General features: G+C 46.3%; 1 protein-coding gene across 1 annotated transcript in view; it reads left to right on the top strand.

Moving 5' to 3' along the window:
- ZC3H3 (zinc finger CCCH-type containing 3) overlaps nt 1-13,164 on the top strand; it is a 194,839-nt gene that overhangs the window by 82,514 nt on the left and 99,161 nt on the right. The window contains exon 4 of the mRNA XM_009882266.1: nt 920-1,070. Coding sequence (XP_009880568.1) covers nt 920-1,070 — 151 coding nt within the window. The remainder of the gene's footprint in view (nt 1-919; nt 1,071-13,164) is intronic.

Here is a 13,164-nt window from a genome sequence, read left to right as displayed (position 1 = left end):
TGTGACACCGGCTTGCTTGGGAACGCACGAGAAGGAAAATACTCTCCTTATTTTGGCTTTGAGCAACCTGGTCTAGTGGGAGGTGTTCCTGCCCGTGGCAGGGGGGTTGGAACTCAATGATCTTCAAGGTCCCTTCCAAACTAAACCCCTCTGTGATTCTGATTCTGATCGCCTCTAAAATGCATTTCCCTATTTTTCTTGTTTCGACACAGTTCCGGCATCTTGAGATTACCGGTTTACCTGGGAAACAATTTTATTCTCCCTCCTTTCGCAGAGACAAACGCGGGGACGGGTACAACATTTTCAGGGGAAATAATGATTCTGCTTTTCCCCTCTCAACCTCACAATAATTTTAATTAGAGTATCTCCAAGAAAAACAGCCGGCCCTTTAAATCAGTTATAAAACCAGAAGACTTAGTCTCAGCATGTAGTGTCAGCTTTAATTATCTGGGCAGTTATAGCTGTATGTTATAAAAGTCGGGCAATTAGATGCATTCCTTAAAGCTGCGAAAAAAAATTGCTAGCTATAGAGTCAAACATATAACTGTTAATTGCATGAAACATTCAGCAGAATAAACCGGCGTGTAGATCATCCTGCAAAATACGATGAAAACGGGAATGATTAAATGCTTAAATTTGTTTCCAACGTAGATGTTGGGGATCAAGGTATTGTTGGTGAATGTACGATTCACCGTTAGAGTTTTGCTGCCGGGCTGGTGAAGCCAAACATCCCCAAAGCCCATCAAAGCCTTTCTCTTCCCATCAACCATGATGGTCCCATGCCTAACACACCCCGGGGGTCTTTTGCCCCTTTTGCGGGTGCTGAAGAGTTGGGTGTAGGACCTACGTTGGTGAGATCCCTTCTGTCCCACTCACACCTGAATTTCAAGCTCCTTTTTTGCCATTTGCTTTCTCGTAGGAACCAACTTACACTTTGTAAGGAGCCCCCCAGCCAACAAGGTGATAAAGACACGCTACAGGATAGTGAAGAAGAACGTGGTGTCTCCAGCCTTGTCATCTTTCAGCAGCCCCGGTCCCAACTGGAAGACGAAGCGCCCCGTGACATCCAGGTAATTCTTTCATCCCTTGAATGCAGCTGGTTGGGATACGGGAGCCGAGGGAGCTCCCGTGTTGGCTCCGTGTTATTACCGTTGCATGTTCGTCGCTTAATTTCTCTATTTGTTTAGCCGCTTCTACGCAGAGTTTATTGACTTAAAGTGTAAAATCGTATTAGTAATCACGTTAGCCCGAGTCGGCGGCCAACAGCTTACTGCAGTCTGGGGCTTCATATTTATTCCCCGTTTGAATTAATTGTTTCCATGAAGCGGTTAAATAAGCTGTAAGGAAGATGAATAAACGCACACAGCTTTTTTACTTCAGACCTAAGTAAACTTGCTGCTCTTTTTTTTTGGAGATAGATGTGGCCTGTTCATTAGGGATGGTCAAGCCTGCTAACGAGGCAAGACCTTCCCTCGACTTTATGACATTATTATGGAAATTGGTGCTCCGGAGGAACTTATTGAAAGCGTGTTGGAGGCAGATGTTCCAAACCTGTACCAGTAGGTAGGTGCAGGCACAGACTTGCTTTTTCCTGGCTTATTTGGGTGGGTGGAGCATCAGCCCAGCCCTGTAGCTAATAATTTGGTGTGCCAGCACCCGTCTGAAGAAGGGTGTCACCAAAGGATGGTGCTGTACCCTCGAATCTGAATCTTCCTAAATCAGCTGTGCTGACATCCATGTATCAGCTGCAAGCGAGCTGCAGCCCTGTTAACTGGTGGAGATGTTACCAGGGAACATCTCAGAGGCCGTGACAAAGTCTAGAAGTTGCGTATAAGCAGAAAGGTCGTTAACGGTAATTGATGCTCTGAAAAACGGTGCTATTAGAACTATTGGTTTTGGTTATAACCCAGATTCTGGCTATTCTTAGGTCGAGAATACTTCTCCTCCCCCTGAAATGCTGGTTTGCCACTGTCACAGGCAATATTTTGGGCAAAGAAATCCTGTTCTGCTCCCCTGTGGGCTTTTTGGTTTAGTATTCAGTCCAGTGTAGCAAACCCGAGGACTGGGGGATGCCGTGGGCTGTCCCCCACCATCGGCTCCTCCGACGACACGGGTCGGCATCATCACCCCGCTCCGGGGGATTTCTTCCAAAAGTTATTTCCCCCAGCAATGCCCCAAGGGTTGATGGCTTTTATGGTGGGTTCTATAGAGAAAGAAGGATTGCAGTGATTGTTTTTAAAGCTTAATTTTGCCTGCTTTTTCCCTATACTAAGTGATTTTGGCTTTGAGTTTCACAAATATTGCTGTCTGAAGGGAGGATTGGTTTTGGAAGACTTCAGGGTGGTGAGGCAAAGTAGCAGGTAAACAGAGGGATTTAAAAAGGTGTTTATTTTCAAACATTTTTTTAAAATATAAAATTAGGGCTATTATTTTGTCTTGTTTTTTTCAAGCTCTTAGTTGAGAAACTCCTCGTCTCATGTTCTATAACGGCCTCGGTTTCAAAGTGCTGCTTCTCCTATGAAAACTGTGGGATCCTTTTGGGCTAATGGCTGATTTCCACCCAAATTTTTTTGCCATCAATGTTACCTGCACCGCCTCCTCCTTTTTCTTCACCTTCTACTTTTGGCTTCGATATCTTCCCACCTGTGCATCGTGCCCTTTTATCCAGTCCTGAGATCGACACGTCTCCTCTTACTCCCCTCCAAAAGCAGATGATTTGCCTCCGCCGCTGCAATTTCTGCTTCGCTTTTAGGTGCCACCTCCATTTGCATGTCCTTGACGCCAACTTCTTGCATTTTCCTTGCCCCAAACAAACCCCAGATTCTTTTTTTTTTTGCTCCCTTATTTGCATTTTCGTTGAATCAAGGCAGCATGTGTGCGCATCTTACCTGCCAGTGAGAGGTTTTGATTGCTAACCGCTCTCAGGCAACGATAGAAAGCCGGACCATCAAATAAGTAATCGTTGTGTTTCTTCTTTGGCCCCAAACCCAGCTTTTTTAAAACATTATTATTATTTTTTTCAAAGTGTGGCTTTTGCATTGTGAACGTACAAGTGTGTTAGGTAAAATCTTAAATTATATTGCTTCTTAGAGGTCCATAATTTGCTGCGGGTAATTACGATGCCTGGGATTTTGTGTACAAATGAAGATTTGTTTCTGGTGGCTTTTAATCTCCTCTTTTGTCCTGCAGTGTTGAAGTAATGCTGTCTCTGGTTCTGGTCACTCCTGTAGCTACAATGGCTGATGTTCAATTCAAATTGCCCCAAATGAGCGTATTTACATCTGCATTGCCACGCGTCTTGCCTTTTCCCATCCCCAGCCCGGTTTGCTGCTTTTTTTGGTCCCGAACCAGCCGTTTTTAGCAAATCCTTCTCCTTTTGTTTAGGTGGAAACAGCTCCTCTTTTCTATTTTTGGTACTGGTAGTCCTGTTCATACCACCCTTCTCCCTCTGTCACTGCTCTCGCTGCAAATCCTGCCCGTTTATTGGTGAAAACGTTGATTTTTGTTGCCAGTTTTCCTTTTTTCTTTTGAAATGTTTTGTGAGGGATCTGGACAAAACTGCTGCTTTAGTGTCTCTCTGCTGTTACCGCGCCTCAACTGGGATCTTGAAAGAGAAAATGTGAGCCAGGCAAGGCTCTCCCTTCTCCATAATCATCCCAGTTTTATTCCTGGGAGGGGAATTTGCGTCTCGTCCTTGCTGTTTGTTGGTGGATTCAGTTCTGCAAACACTTTCCCAGCTGGTGAAACGTGATGATGTTTTTGCCCCTTGATGCTCTTTATAGCGAATCATCGGGTCGTACTCTGACGTGACATTGCCCAAAAGTATTATCCTGTTGATATACAAGCCCAACTCACGAAACCCATTTGGGCATCGGTGGAGAGGGAGGGGAGGGGAGAGGAGCTTCTCGTAGCCATGTCAAATTTAGTCCGCTGCCCCTTGATGAAGTGCAGATATGTGTGTTTAATCGATGCTGTAATAGATGACTAACTTGGTTTCCCAGAGAAGCTGTGGCTGCTCCATCACTGGAGGTGTTCAAGGCCAGGTTGGACGGGGCCTTGGGCAACCTGGTCTGGTGGGAGGTGTCCCTGCCCGTGGCAGGGGGGTGGACTAGATGATCTTTAAAGGTCCCTTCCAACCCAAACCGTTCTATGATTCTATGAACTTCAGCCTTAGTTAATAGAAAACAACTCGTGCTCCGACTATTCAGCTCATGTTCTTCCGTGGTTGATCGATGGAGGACCTGCAGTGAGAGCTGAGGAGGGCAGGAGCTTCAGGCAGGGTCTTGGGGCAAGGTCAGAGCAGAAGTCTCTGGCTGCTGGGTGGTGGGTCTTGTTCAACCGAGCAGTGATTTTGCAGAGGAGCGACCTGTTCATGCCACCGTGATTGGCTGAGAGCTCCCACTTGTAGAATAATTTTATCCGTATTAATCTTTGACTTCATTACGTGATGTAGTTTAGATCTTACGGCTGTTTCAGACAAATCTTGATAAAATGCCATCAGCAAATTAAAACAATTATATTTTAAAGAAACAATAAATCTCTTACTCAGTCTCCCTATTACCTTCCTTGTGTGTGATCAATCATCTAGACTGTCAGGAGTAAGCACATGGCAAATGCTTCTCCTGGAGATTTTATGGTGTTTTTTTCTCCATCGTTCATAGCATCCTCTTGGACCTGTAACAGGGAACGAGCCGGGAGCTGCTTTTGAGCTGTTTTGCGTTGTTTTTGCCAAAACAACAGGCATCTTCAGTGGCGGTGGGACACGCCGTGCATGCCTGCAGCACTGCCTTAGTCACCTCCTCATTTTTATCTTTCAGTGTGTGTCATACTGAATGGTCAACTATTTCTTTTTAATATCCTTTTCACCTGAAGCCAAAAGGTTGGTGGTGCTGCAGTTGAGGGCTGCCCCCAAATTGGGTTCTGGCTGATGCTAAGGGGAAGTTCCTACTATGAAATCCATGTTTTGAGGTGTCCAAAAGCGATGTGCAAGGGTTTTGCACGGCCACCAATCTTTTCAGAGTTAATATACTGCCTCAATAAACTTTAGTCAGGAGTTGTGTTCTTGTCCATCTTGTGAACTTGCTGTCATTAAAGACGTTTATAGGATTCCCACCTCTCTTTTTCATAGAATCATAGAATGTTTTGGGTTGGAAGGGACCCTAAAGATCATCTAGTCCAAGCCCTCTGCCATGGGCAGGGACACCTTCCATTAGACCAGGTTGCTCAAAGCCCCGTCCAACCTGGCCTTGAACACCTCCAGGGATGGGGCATCTATTTTGGGGTACCTATGCTGTAGTTTGCAGCAAGAAACCTTACTGGGGCATCCGGGCCATTGCCCTTATCGCCAAGAAACTTCTGCAAATTATCAGGCTAAGATCAAACGGGACATGTCTTTGGGAAATGAGTGACGGGGAGAGTCGCTGCAGGTCTGGAGGTACCTGGTGCTAATCCCTCGGTGATGAGTTGCGTTCTCCCCTTATTGCTAGGTTGCATTAAACTTCGCCCCGCTGCTGACTTTTCTTAGAGGCGATAGATGGGAGTATATTTTAAATTAATTTTACTACACTTTTTGTAATATTTTTGTTTTAAATAGATTTATAAGCAACTTGGGGGCTATTTCTCCAAATTTATGAAGATAATTTTCACTCTCTTGATAAGGTTAAATTTACACCTGCTATTTCCATATTAATTCACATTGCTAAGTGGATCTAATTTTCTTCCGTTCTTCTATCTAGCGAGTGTGGCCTTTCCTAATGCAATTTCCCCCTCACTAAATCACTGTGATCGGGAGTCATGATCGAGTTAAATTAACTTAAATTAATTTACTTAATAAGAGCTCCAGATCATTGTGAATGAGGTTAAGATTTATTGATTCTCCTTTTCACTCCTCCCCCTTATCTCTCTCTGCGTTGCGGGAGCGCGGCTCAGAAGGGCTGTGATTTGCTTGCCTTAAATTTCATTTGCTCCTATTGACATTGCGGTTGGTCATCGCTTAGAAATCACGGGGGGATGTTTGCTCCCCGCGCAGCCGCCGGGAGAGGGCTGGGCTGAGCCGGTTGCGACAGAGGAGTTGCAACGGATGAAGAGGCGCACTGAGCCACGGCGGTGATGCTGCTTCTGCTTCCAGCTTCTTTCCATGGTTCACGTGGTGCCAGTAGATGCGGCCACCAAGATGTCCAGGTTTCATAGACCTCACCCAGAGGCAGCTGAAGCTTTCTGGGGTTGAGGGTGAGGTAGGATTGTGGAAACTGCTAGAAAGGTAGGTAGGGCGTCTGCCGTTGTGGCCGGGATCCCGCACCCCGATGCACCTTGGCTGGAGGGAGCAAATGGGGATAATGGCAGGAGGATGCTCCTGGCCGTTCCAGATACCCTTCCTTGCAATGCCACATGCTCCACCGAAGGGACGGTCTTCTTGCAAGCGGAGCAGGGCAAACGGGACAGACCCAAATGGTGTTGAGCGTCCATCCTGAGGCAGCAGTGGGAAATGTCCGTGCCGTTGTACGGTGGATGACGTGCCCGTGATGGGGTCAGGCAGGAACTGTGCCAAGAACAATGGAGAGCGTTGACAAGGAGGAGAGTACACCAACGCCTTCAGGAGATGCCAGCTTGCCCTCTCATGGACAGACAAAGCCACTTTAAAACACATTTTTGGGAGCAGAGAGAGATCTATGCGTAGCAGCTGATGTTGTTTATAGACCCCCGATGGGCGAGTTAAAACACTGACCCACTTTGAAGAGTTTTCTTCAAAAATACTGATGCATGCGTTTAAAAGAAAAGTAACCTGTCTGCAAATATAGTCTGACACTGATGAAGAAGTTCAGATATTTCCTTCAGAAAACTTTGCAGTGCCTCTTGAGGGACAGTCCTACCCCTCCAGCACTATAAATAAGTAAAGAACAAGATAATATAACATTTGTCAGAGAAATGCCTGCTCAGTAGAAAAGACTTGTCAGCGGGGGATACACTTGTGTGGTTTAGTTTTGTTTTCTTCTTTTCTTTCTGTTCCTTGGCCTGGAGCACGTTGAATGGACTAAGTTGGAAACGAGGGCTTTCTGGGCTTGACTTGGGTCCTCGCCACCTGTTTCCCTGCGTAGCCTTTAGGGTTTTACCTTTCATCACGAAGAGGGTGATGCGGTCTGTGAAACGGGCTGGATCTCAGCCACCACGCTGGGTTCAAGTGCCACTTCCCTGGGGCAAAGGGACATAAGGCCGAGCGCCCAAAAGGAGGAGAAACCGCTGTGTCTGCCAGTCACCATCTTTTCAGGAGGTTGAAATGCTGTGTCCCAGGTTGCTTGGATGCACCGACCTCCCTGTCGTATCCCTTCCTTTCCTTCACGGTGGGTGAGTTTTTGGTTTCCAATTTCTTTTTGCTCTCTTACAATGGTTTTTGGATATCCATTGCCAGCCGGTCAACCCTACTTATCACCCAATTCCTAGAATCATCGAATGTTTTGGGTTGGAAGGGACCTTTGAAGAGCATCCAGTCCAACCCCCCTGCCATGGGCAGGGTCATCTTTCACTAGACCAGGTTGCTCAAAGCCCCATCCAACCAGATCTTGAACAATTCCCGTGATGGAGCCATCCAATGCTGCCTCTCCAGCTTCTGCAGACCAGCGAAGGTATCTACTGAGGGTGGGTGGAGGTCACCCTTCTCCAGTGTTGTCCCCGCACTTGGTCTCCTCTTTCATGCAGCATCATCCTTGTCTTTTTTCCCCAATTCCCATGCTGGGGTGCTGAGCTGATTTCATGTAGCCCCTGCTGTCCCTCTCCCGAGGAAGCCTTTCAGATTTTCTGTGCTACGTAATCCCATGTTGCTGACACATCTTGAGTCTTGTTACATCCTTCTTCACAGGAGTGAAATAGTAGTCTCACCTCCTTGAGACAATGGTAGCATGTGGTTGGGAAGGGCCCTCGGCTTCCCCCTCTGTGGTGGAGTATTCTCCACGCCTGACTGGGGCGAGCGGAGCCATGGGTGCCGGTCTCGGTGGGCTGTTGTCTGCGATGTGTGTGTTAACTCTTTCCACCTAAATCCTCGGGGAAGGGAGACGGGGGTGAACCGAAGACTTGGATTGCAAGAGCGAGGCGTGCGTACCCCGATGGGTGCATGCCAGCCCGGCTTTCCCCAACCAACTGCTGTTTCTAATTCCTGCAGAATGCAGAACCGCGTGGTTGGCTTGCCTTCAGTAGTAGTTGCATGACGTAAGCGTGAAAAATCAATATATAAATTCTTTTGCGGGGGGAGAGCATATTCTTGTGACTTTGTGGGGAAACTGTGTTCTCCTCTCCCCATACGTCTCCTTGTGTTGCAGATCAGGGCGAGGTGGAGCGGCTGAGTCCCCGTGGCACAGCACCTTATACCCAAGTGTCTCACCGTGCACCAAGTTGTTGACCATAATCTCAGTTGATGGGCAGTAACTTGTTAAGCCACAGTAATTCAGTTGCTTCTGAGCTTTTAGTCTGCACTCTCAGGTTCCCCAGGAAGTCCATCTGTTCTGGAAATGGGCTGGATTCATAGAATCATAGAATTGCTGAGGTTGGAAGGGACCTTTAAGATCATCAAATCCAACTGATGGGTTGGAAGCTGTTGAGAAGTGTTGGAGATATGTTGGTGCTTGTCCTGCAACCCAACATTGAGTAGCTTTGCTTGCTCTGGCAATTACACAGCCAGAATGGCCCCTGTGGGGGCTTTATTCGGGTCCAGTTGGGCACAGTTTAGCCCTTATCTCACCCATCAACGTTTGAAGAAATCTCTCCTCTGCTTGGTTCGTGTTGCCTATGCAGAGTTACAATCACCAGCATGGCTTGGGGTTTGCTGGGGAATTATATCCAGCACTTGGGGAAGATCATAGAATCATAGAATGGTTTAGGTTGGAAGGGACCCTAAAGATTATCCAGTTCCAACCCCCCTGCCCTGGGCAGGGACACCTCCCCCCAGACCAGGTTGCTCCAAGCCCCGTCCAACCTGGCCTTGAACCCCTCCAGGGATGGGGCAGCCACAGCTTCTCTGGGCAACCTCTTCCAGTGCCTCACCACCCTCAGAGTGAAAAATTTCTTCCTAATATCTAATCTACATCTCCCCTCTTCCAGTTTAAAGTCATTCCCCCTCGTCCTATCACTATCTGCTCTTGTAAAAAGTCCCTCCCCAGCTCTCCTGTAGCCCCACTTTAGGTACTGGAAGGCCGCAGTAAGGTCTTCCCGGAACCTTCTCTTCTCCAGGCTGAACAGCCCCAACTCTCTCAGCCTCTCCTCATAGGAGAGGTGCTCCAGCCCCCTGAGGATACTGCTGTATAGGGTGAAACACAGTGGGGGATATTTCTGGAGGCTCAAATGATGGAGAACGTCTTTCTTGTTCTTAAAACCCCTGACTTTTGGGCAGGAATGAAGATGTCCTTTTAAAATTAGCTATTGGTTAAGAATTGGAGAGAGCAGGGGAAAGGGGAGCCCCAGTTGTGTCTGCTGTGCTTTGGGGGCTATATGGAGGATGATCCCATGAATTACCTATGTGCTGACTGCTTCTTCTGAAAAGGGATGTGGGGATGGCAGCAAATGTCCTGAAGCCTAATTCCCCTAAACAAGACCCAGTGATCGTTGGAAGGATGATGCAGAAGCATCCCATGCAAGAACCACTTTGATAACCTACCACCGCAAGGTGTTTAGTTGGCAGGATTTTAAGATACGAGGCTTTGAGAGCAGAATCTATTTAGAATTACGTTAAATATGTATATTTGTAAGAGACGTCTCCCCAACTGTTATTCTGCAGTCTCCTGTTTGAGGGATTCACATCTCTTCTCCAAAAGCATCTGGAGTTGGTGGCTGTAGAAACCGTATTAGTCCATAAACTGTTAGTTTGATCTGGAGAGGACTGTATTAATTTATTCCTGATATAGCTGTGAAAATACAAAGTCCATCACTGACACTATGGGTTGGAGACCGAAAGGTGCATCGGTTTAACGCCAGGTGGTGGAACTAGGTAGAAGTGGGTTGGCAAAGCTGGTTTCGTGTCGGCTCTGCTCGTGGTGCTCTGTGCCGGCAGGTTCCTTCTCTCTCTGTACTTAAGCACCATCCCAAAAATCTCAAGGAGAAGAAGCCAGAGGCAAATAAATGGCATCTGATTATTTCTCTGCATCGCTAAGCAGACACTGCTGTCATCTATTTACTCAACACACCTCCAGGAGAAGACCTCAAGCAGTTTTGGAGAGTGAAGACGCTTCTCTCAATGCGTCTTCGAGATGATGCGTGGTCTGGAGATGTTTGTGCCGTTCTCCAAGAGAAAGGCACATTAAATCCCGGCACGTTCCTGATCCCAAGGGGTCAGTGATTGGGGGTGAGAGCTGAGAGTGGGGTTCGGGGCCGTAAGACACGATGGATGGAGCGAATCCATATTTCTCCGGTGCTGGGGCATTATTGAGAAAGTTGCAGAGAAGACGCAGAAAACTGTTACCGTACCCTTCTGCCGATGGTAATCACCGAATGCTCTGACGGGGGGAAGCTTTAATCGAAGTTATCATATATTGTGCATAGACAGGGTTGGTTTCTTTTTAAAGATCTCAGAAAATGCTGTCTTCTCGATCCATTTGTTTTTTCCACCGGTCAGTACCTTCGCTTTAGTGGGGAGAAAGAGTCCAAGAGGTGGGATCCCGACCTCCTGCAGACCAGTTTGGGGCACTGGTCTGGTGCTGTGGTCGAGATGCTGCTCTTCGAGCTGGAGGGAGCCTGCAAGGACCAGACTGCAGTCTCCAATTTTTTGGGAGGGGATTCAAGCACGGCTTTAGAAGTTATTTACCTTGTTCAGATGATGTTCCGGTGGGATTTTGCCTCCTCTGCTCCTGGATCTCCCCACGCGTAGGGGAAGGCTCTTGAGCATCACAACCCTAGGGGCGGAGGTTGGGGCACCAAGGAGTTAATTTTATTTTATCAAGATGATAAAATACCCTTCCGCCTCCCTGGCTTTTGATGCGTTAATCTGAAAAAGGAGTCGAAATGTGACTAATGGCCTTAAAGTTCCTGTCAATTTTTTTCTTCCCAAATTCATTTGACATGAAAGTGAGAAGTAAACAGAAAGCCTGTGTTTAAGCAGATAACTTGGAAAGCCTTTTCCATCACATTTAAAAACGGCCGTGTCATGGATTCTGCGAATTGGCGGGTTCTATTTTGTTTTATTTTATTTTGTCTGTGTGGTAAATTTTCTTTTAATAATCTCGACGTGGTCTTACGAGGTTTAGGGCTAAGATTTTTTTTGAAGGGATGTTAAACCATTCTCCAAAATGACATCTCATTAAAGCGAAATTCATCTGCCGGGATTGGAGATGTTACAGGCAGGAGGAAACTGTGGCTCCCATTTGGAAATACATATTTTATTTTTTATTTTTTCTATAGGAAGTACTTTTAATCTTTTTAATGAGGATGGTATGAGATACACAACCCCGTATTGTTTCGGAGAAGCCCTGACATCTGGCCTAGTGTAATCCCGTTTCTGTTAGGGACTAGTTTAGAGGCTTTAAAAAACAATGTCGCCTCTTTTGGGCAAAGCTCAGGATTAATCTTTCATACGCTCAGCACTCCCCCCTCGCAGAAAGACAAGACATTTTATAACACTCAGTCTTTCTTTTTTCTTTTTTTTCCTTTTTTTCTTTTTTCTTTTTTTTCTGTTTCTTCTTTCCCTCCTCTCTCCCCCTCTCTTCCCCCTTTTTCCCCCTCTCTTTCCCCCTTTTTCCTCCTTCCCCACCTCTTTCCCCTCTATTTCCCCCTTTTTGCCCGTTCTCCACCTCTTTCCCCTCTCTTTCCCCTGTTTTCCCCCCTTCCCTCCTCTTTCACCCCTTCCCCCCCTCTTTTCCCCCTCTTTCCCACCTCTCCCCCCTCTTCCCTCTCTTTCTCTTTTTTCTTTTTTCTCGTTTCTCTTTCCTTTTTTCCTTCTTCTTTTTTCCATCTTTGTCCTTTTTTCCTTTTTCCTTTTCCTTTTTCCTTTTTCCTTTTTTTTTTTCCTTTTTTTTCTCTTTTCTCCTTTTTCTTTTCCCCTTTCCCCCTTTCCCTTTTCCGCCCTTTTCCCCCCTTTTCCCCTTGTTCCTTTTTTTCTTTTTTCTCCTTTTCCTTTTTTCTCATTTTCCTTTTTCCTTTTTTCCATTTCCCCTTTTTTCCTTTTTTCTTTTTTCCTTTTTCCCTTTTCCTTTTTTCTTTTATTTCCTTTTTTCCTTATCCCCCTTTTTCCTTTTTTCTTTTTTCCTTTTTCCCTTTTTTGCTTTTTTCCTTTTTCCTTTTTCCCTTTTTTTTCCTTTTATTTCCCTTTTTTCCCTTATCTTTCCCCCCTATTTTCCCCAATGCTTTCCCCCAGAACAGAGCTGGCAGCCGGGTGCTTTCCCAGCCGACAGCCTGAGCTTTGCAACAGGACCTTGCAGCTGCACCAGCCCACTCCCTGCCTGGGCTGTGTCCCCCTGTCCTCCCAGTCGCCCCAGTCCTGTCCTATACTGGGGCAGCCTCCTGCCATGAGGTTGTATTTTGTGCTGCTTTTGCAGAAATTCGAGGCTGCCGGAGCGGAGCGCTCTGGTTTCCTCCTCGGAGGGTCGGCCGCAGTAATCGAGCTCTACTTCGGAGGAACTAATGAAAACAAAATAAAACCAGGACTCAGAGGTTAACAACCAGCTTTAAATGCATATGAAAATACTTAAGAATAATGGGATTTTCTTTTTTTAATTTTGGTTAATGGAGTAGTCAAGTTTTGAATGGATTCTATTAAAAATAAAACTGTCACATCCGAACCTGGGGATGCAATGATGGGTTATTTGCTCAGCAGGGTGTTGTGTGTCGATCTTGGATCAGCCCTTCCTTGGAGCCTGGAGCATCCCTCATCCCTCTTCACGGAGCCCACCGTTCACTAAACTTGGATCTTTTCTTGCTGATAGATCTTGCAACTTCATCATGTGCTGGATCGATGTTGGTTGTGAGCAGAAAAAGGAGATGCTTGACTAATTTGGTTGAAAAAATTGAGAATTTCTGCTTTTTTTTCCTTCCCTTTCTGAATTAGGGGGTTATAGCTGATAGCCCTCATCTTACGTTATTTGTTGGGGGAAGTACAGAGGTATGGAAAATAACCTTTCTTTTCCTGTGGGTGTGAGGCACATTGAGATAATCTGTTTTCTTATTTGGCTGCTGAAATGTGGCTTTAGATCT

This window comes from Charadrius vociferus, unplaced genomic scaffold (assembly GCF_000708025.1).
Source record: "Charadrius vociferus isolate BGI_N301 unplaced genomic scaffold, ASM70802v2 scaffold393, whole genome shotgun sequence".
NCBI classification, from domain to species: Eukaryota; Metazoa; Chordata; class Aves; order Charadriiformes; family Charadriidae; genus Charadrius; species Charadrius vociferus.
Note: the sequence above shows the minus strand (reverse complement) of the source record. Positions and strands in the feature narration are given on the sequence as shown.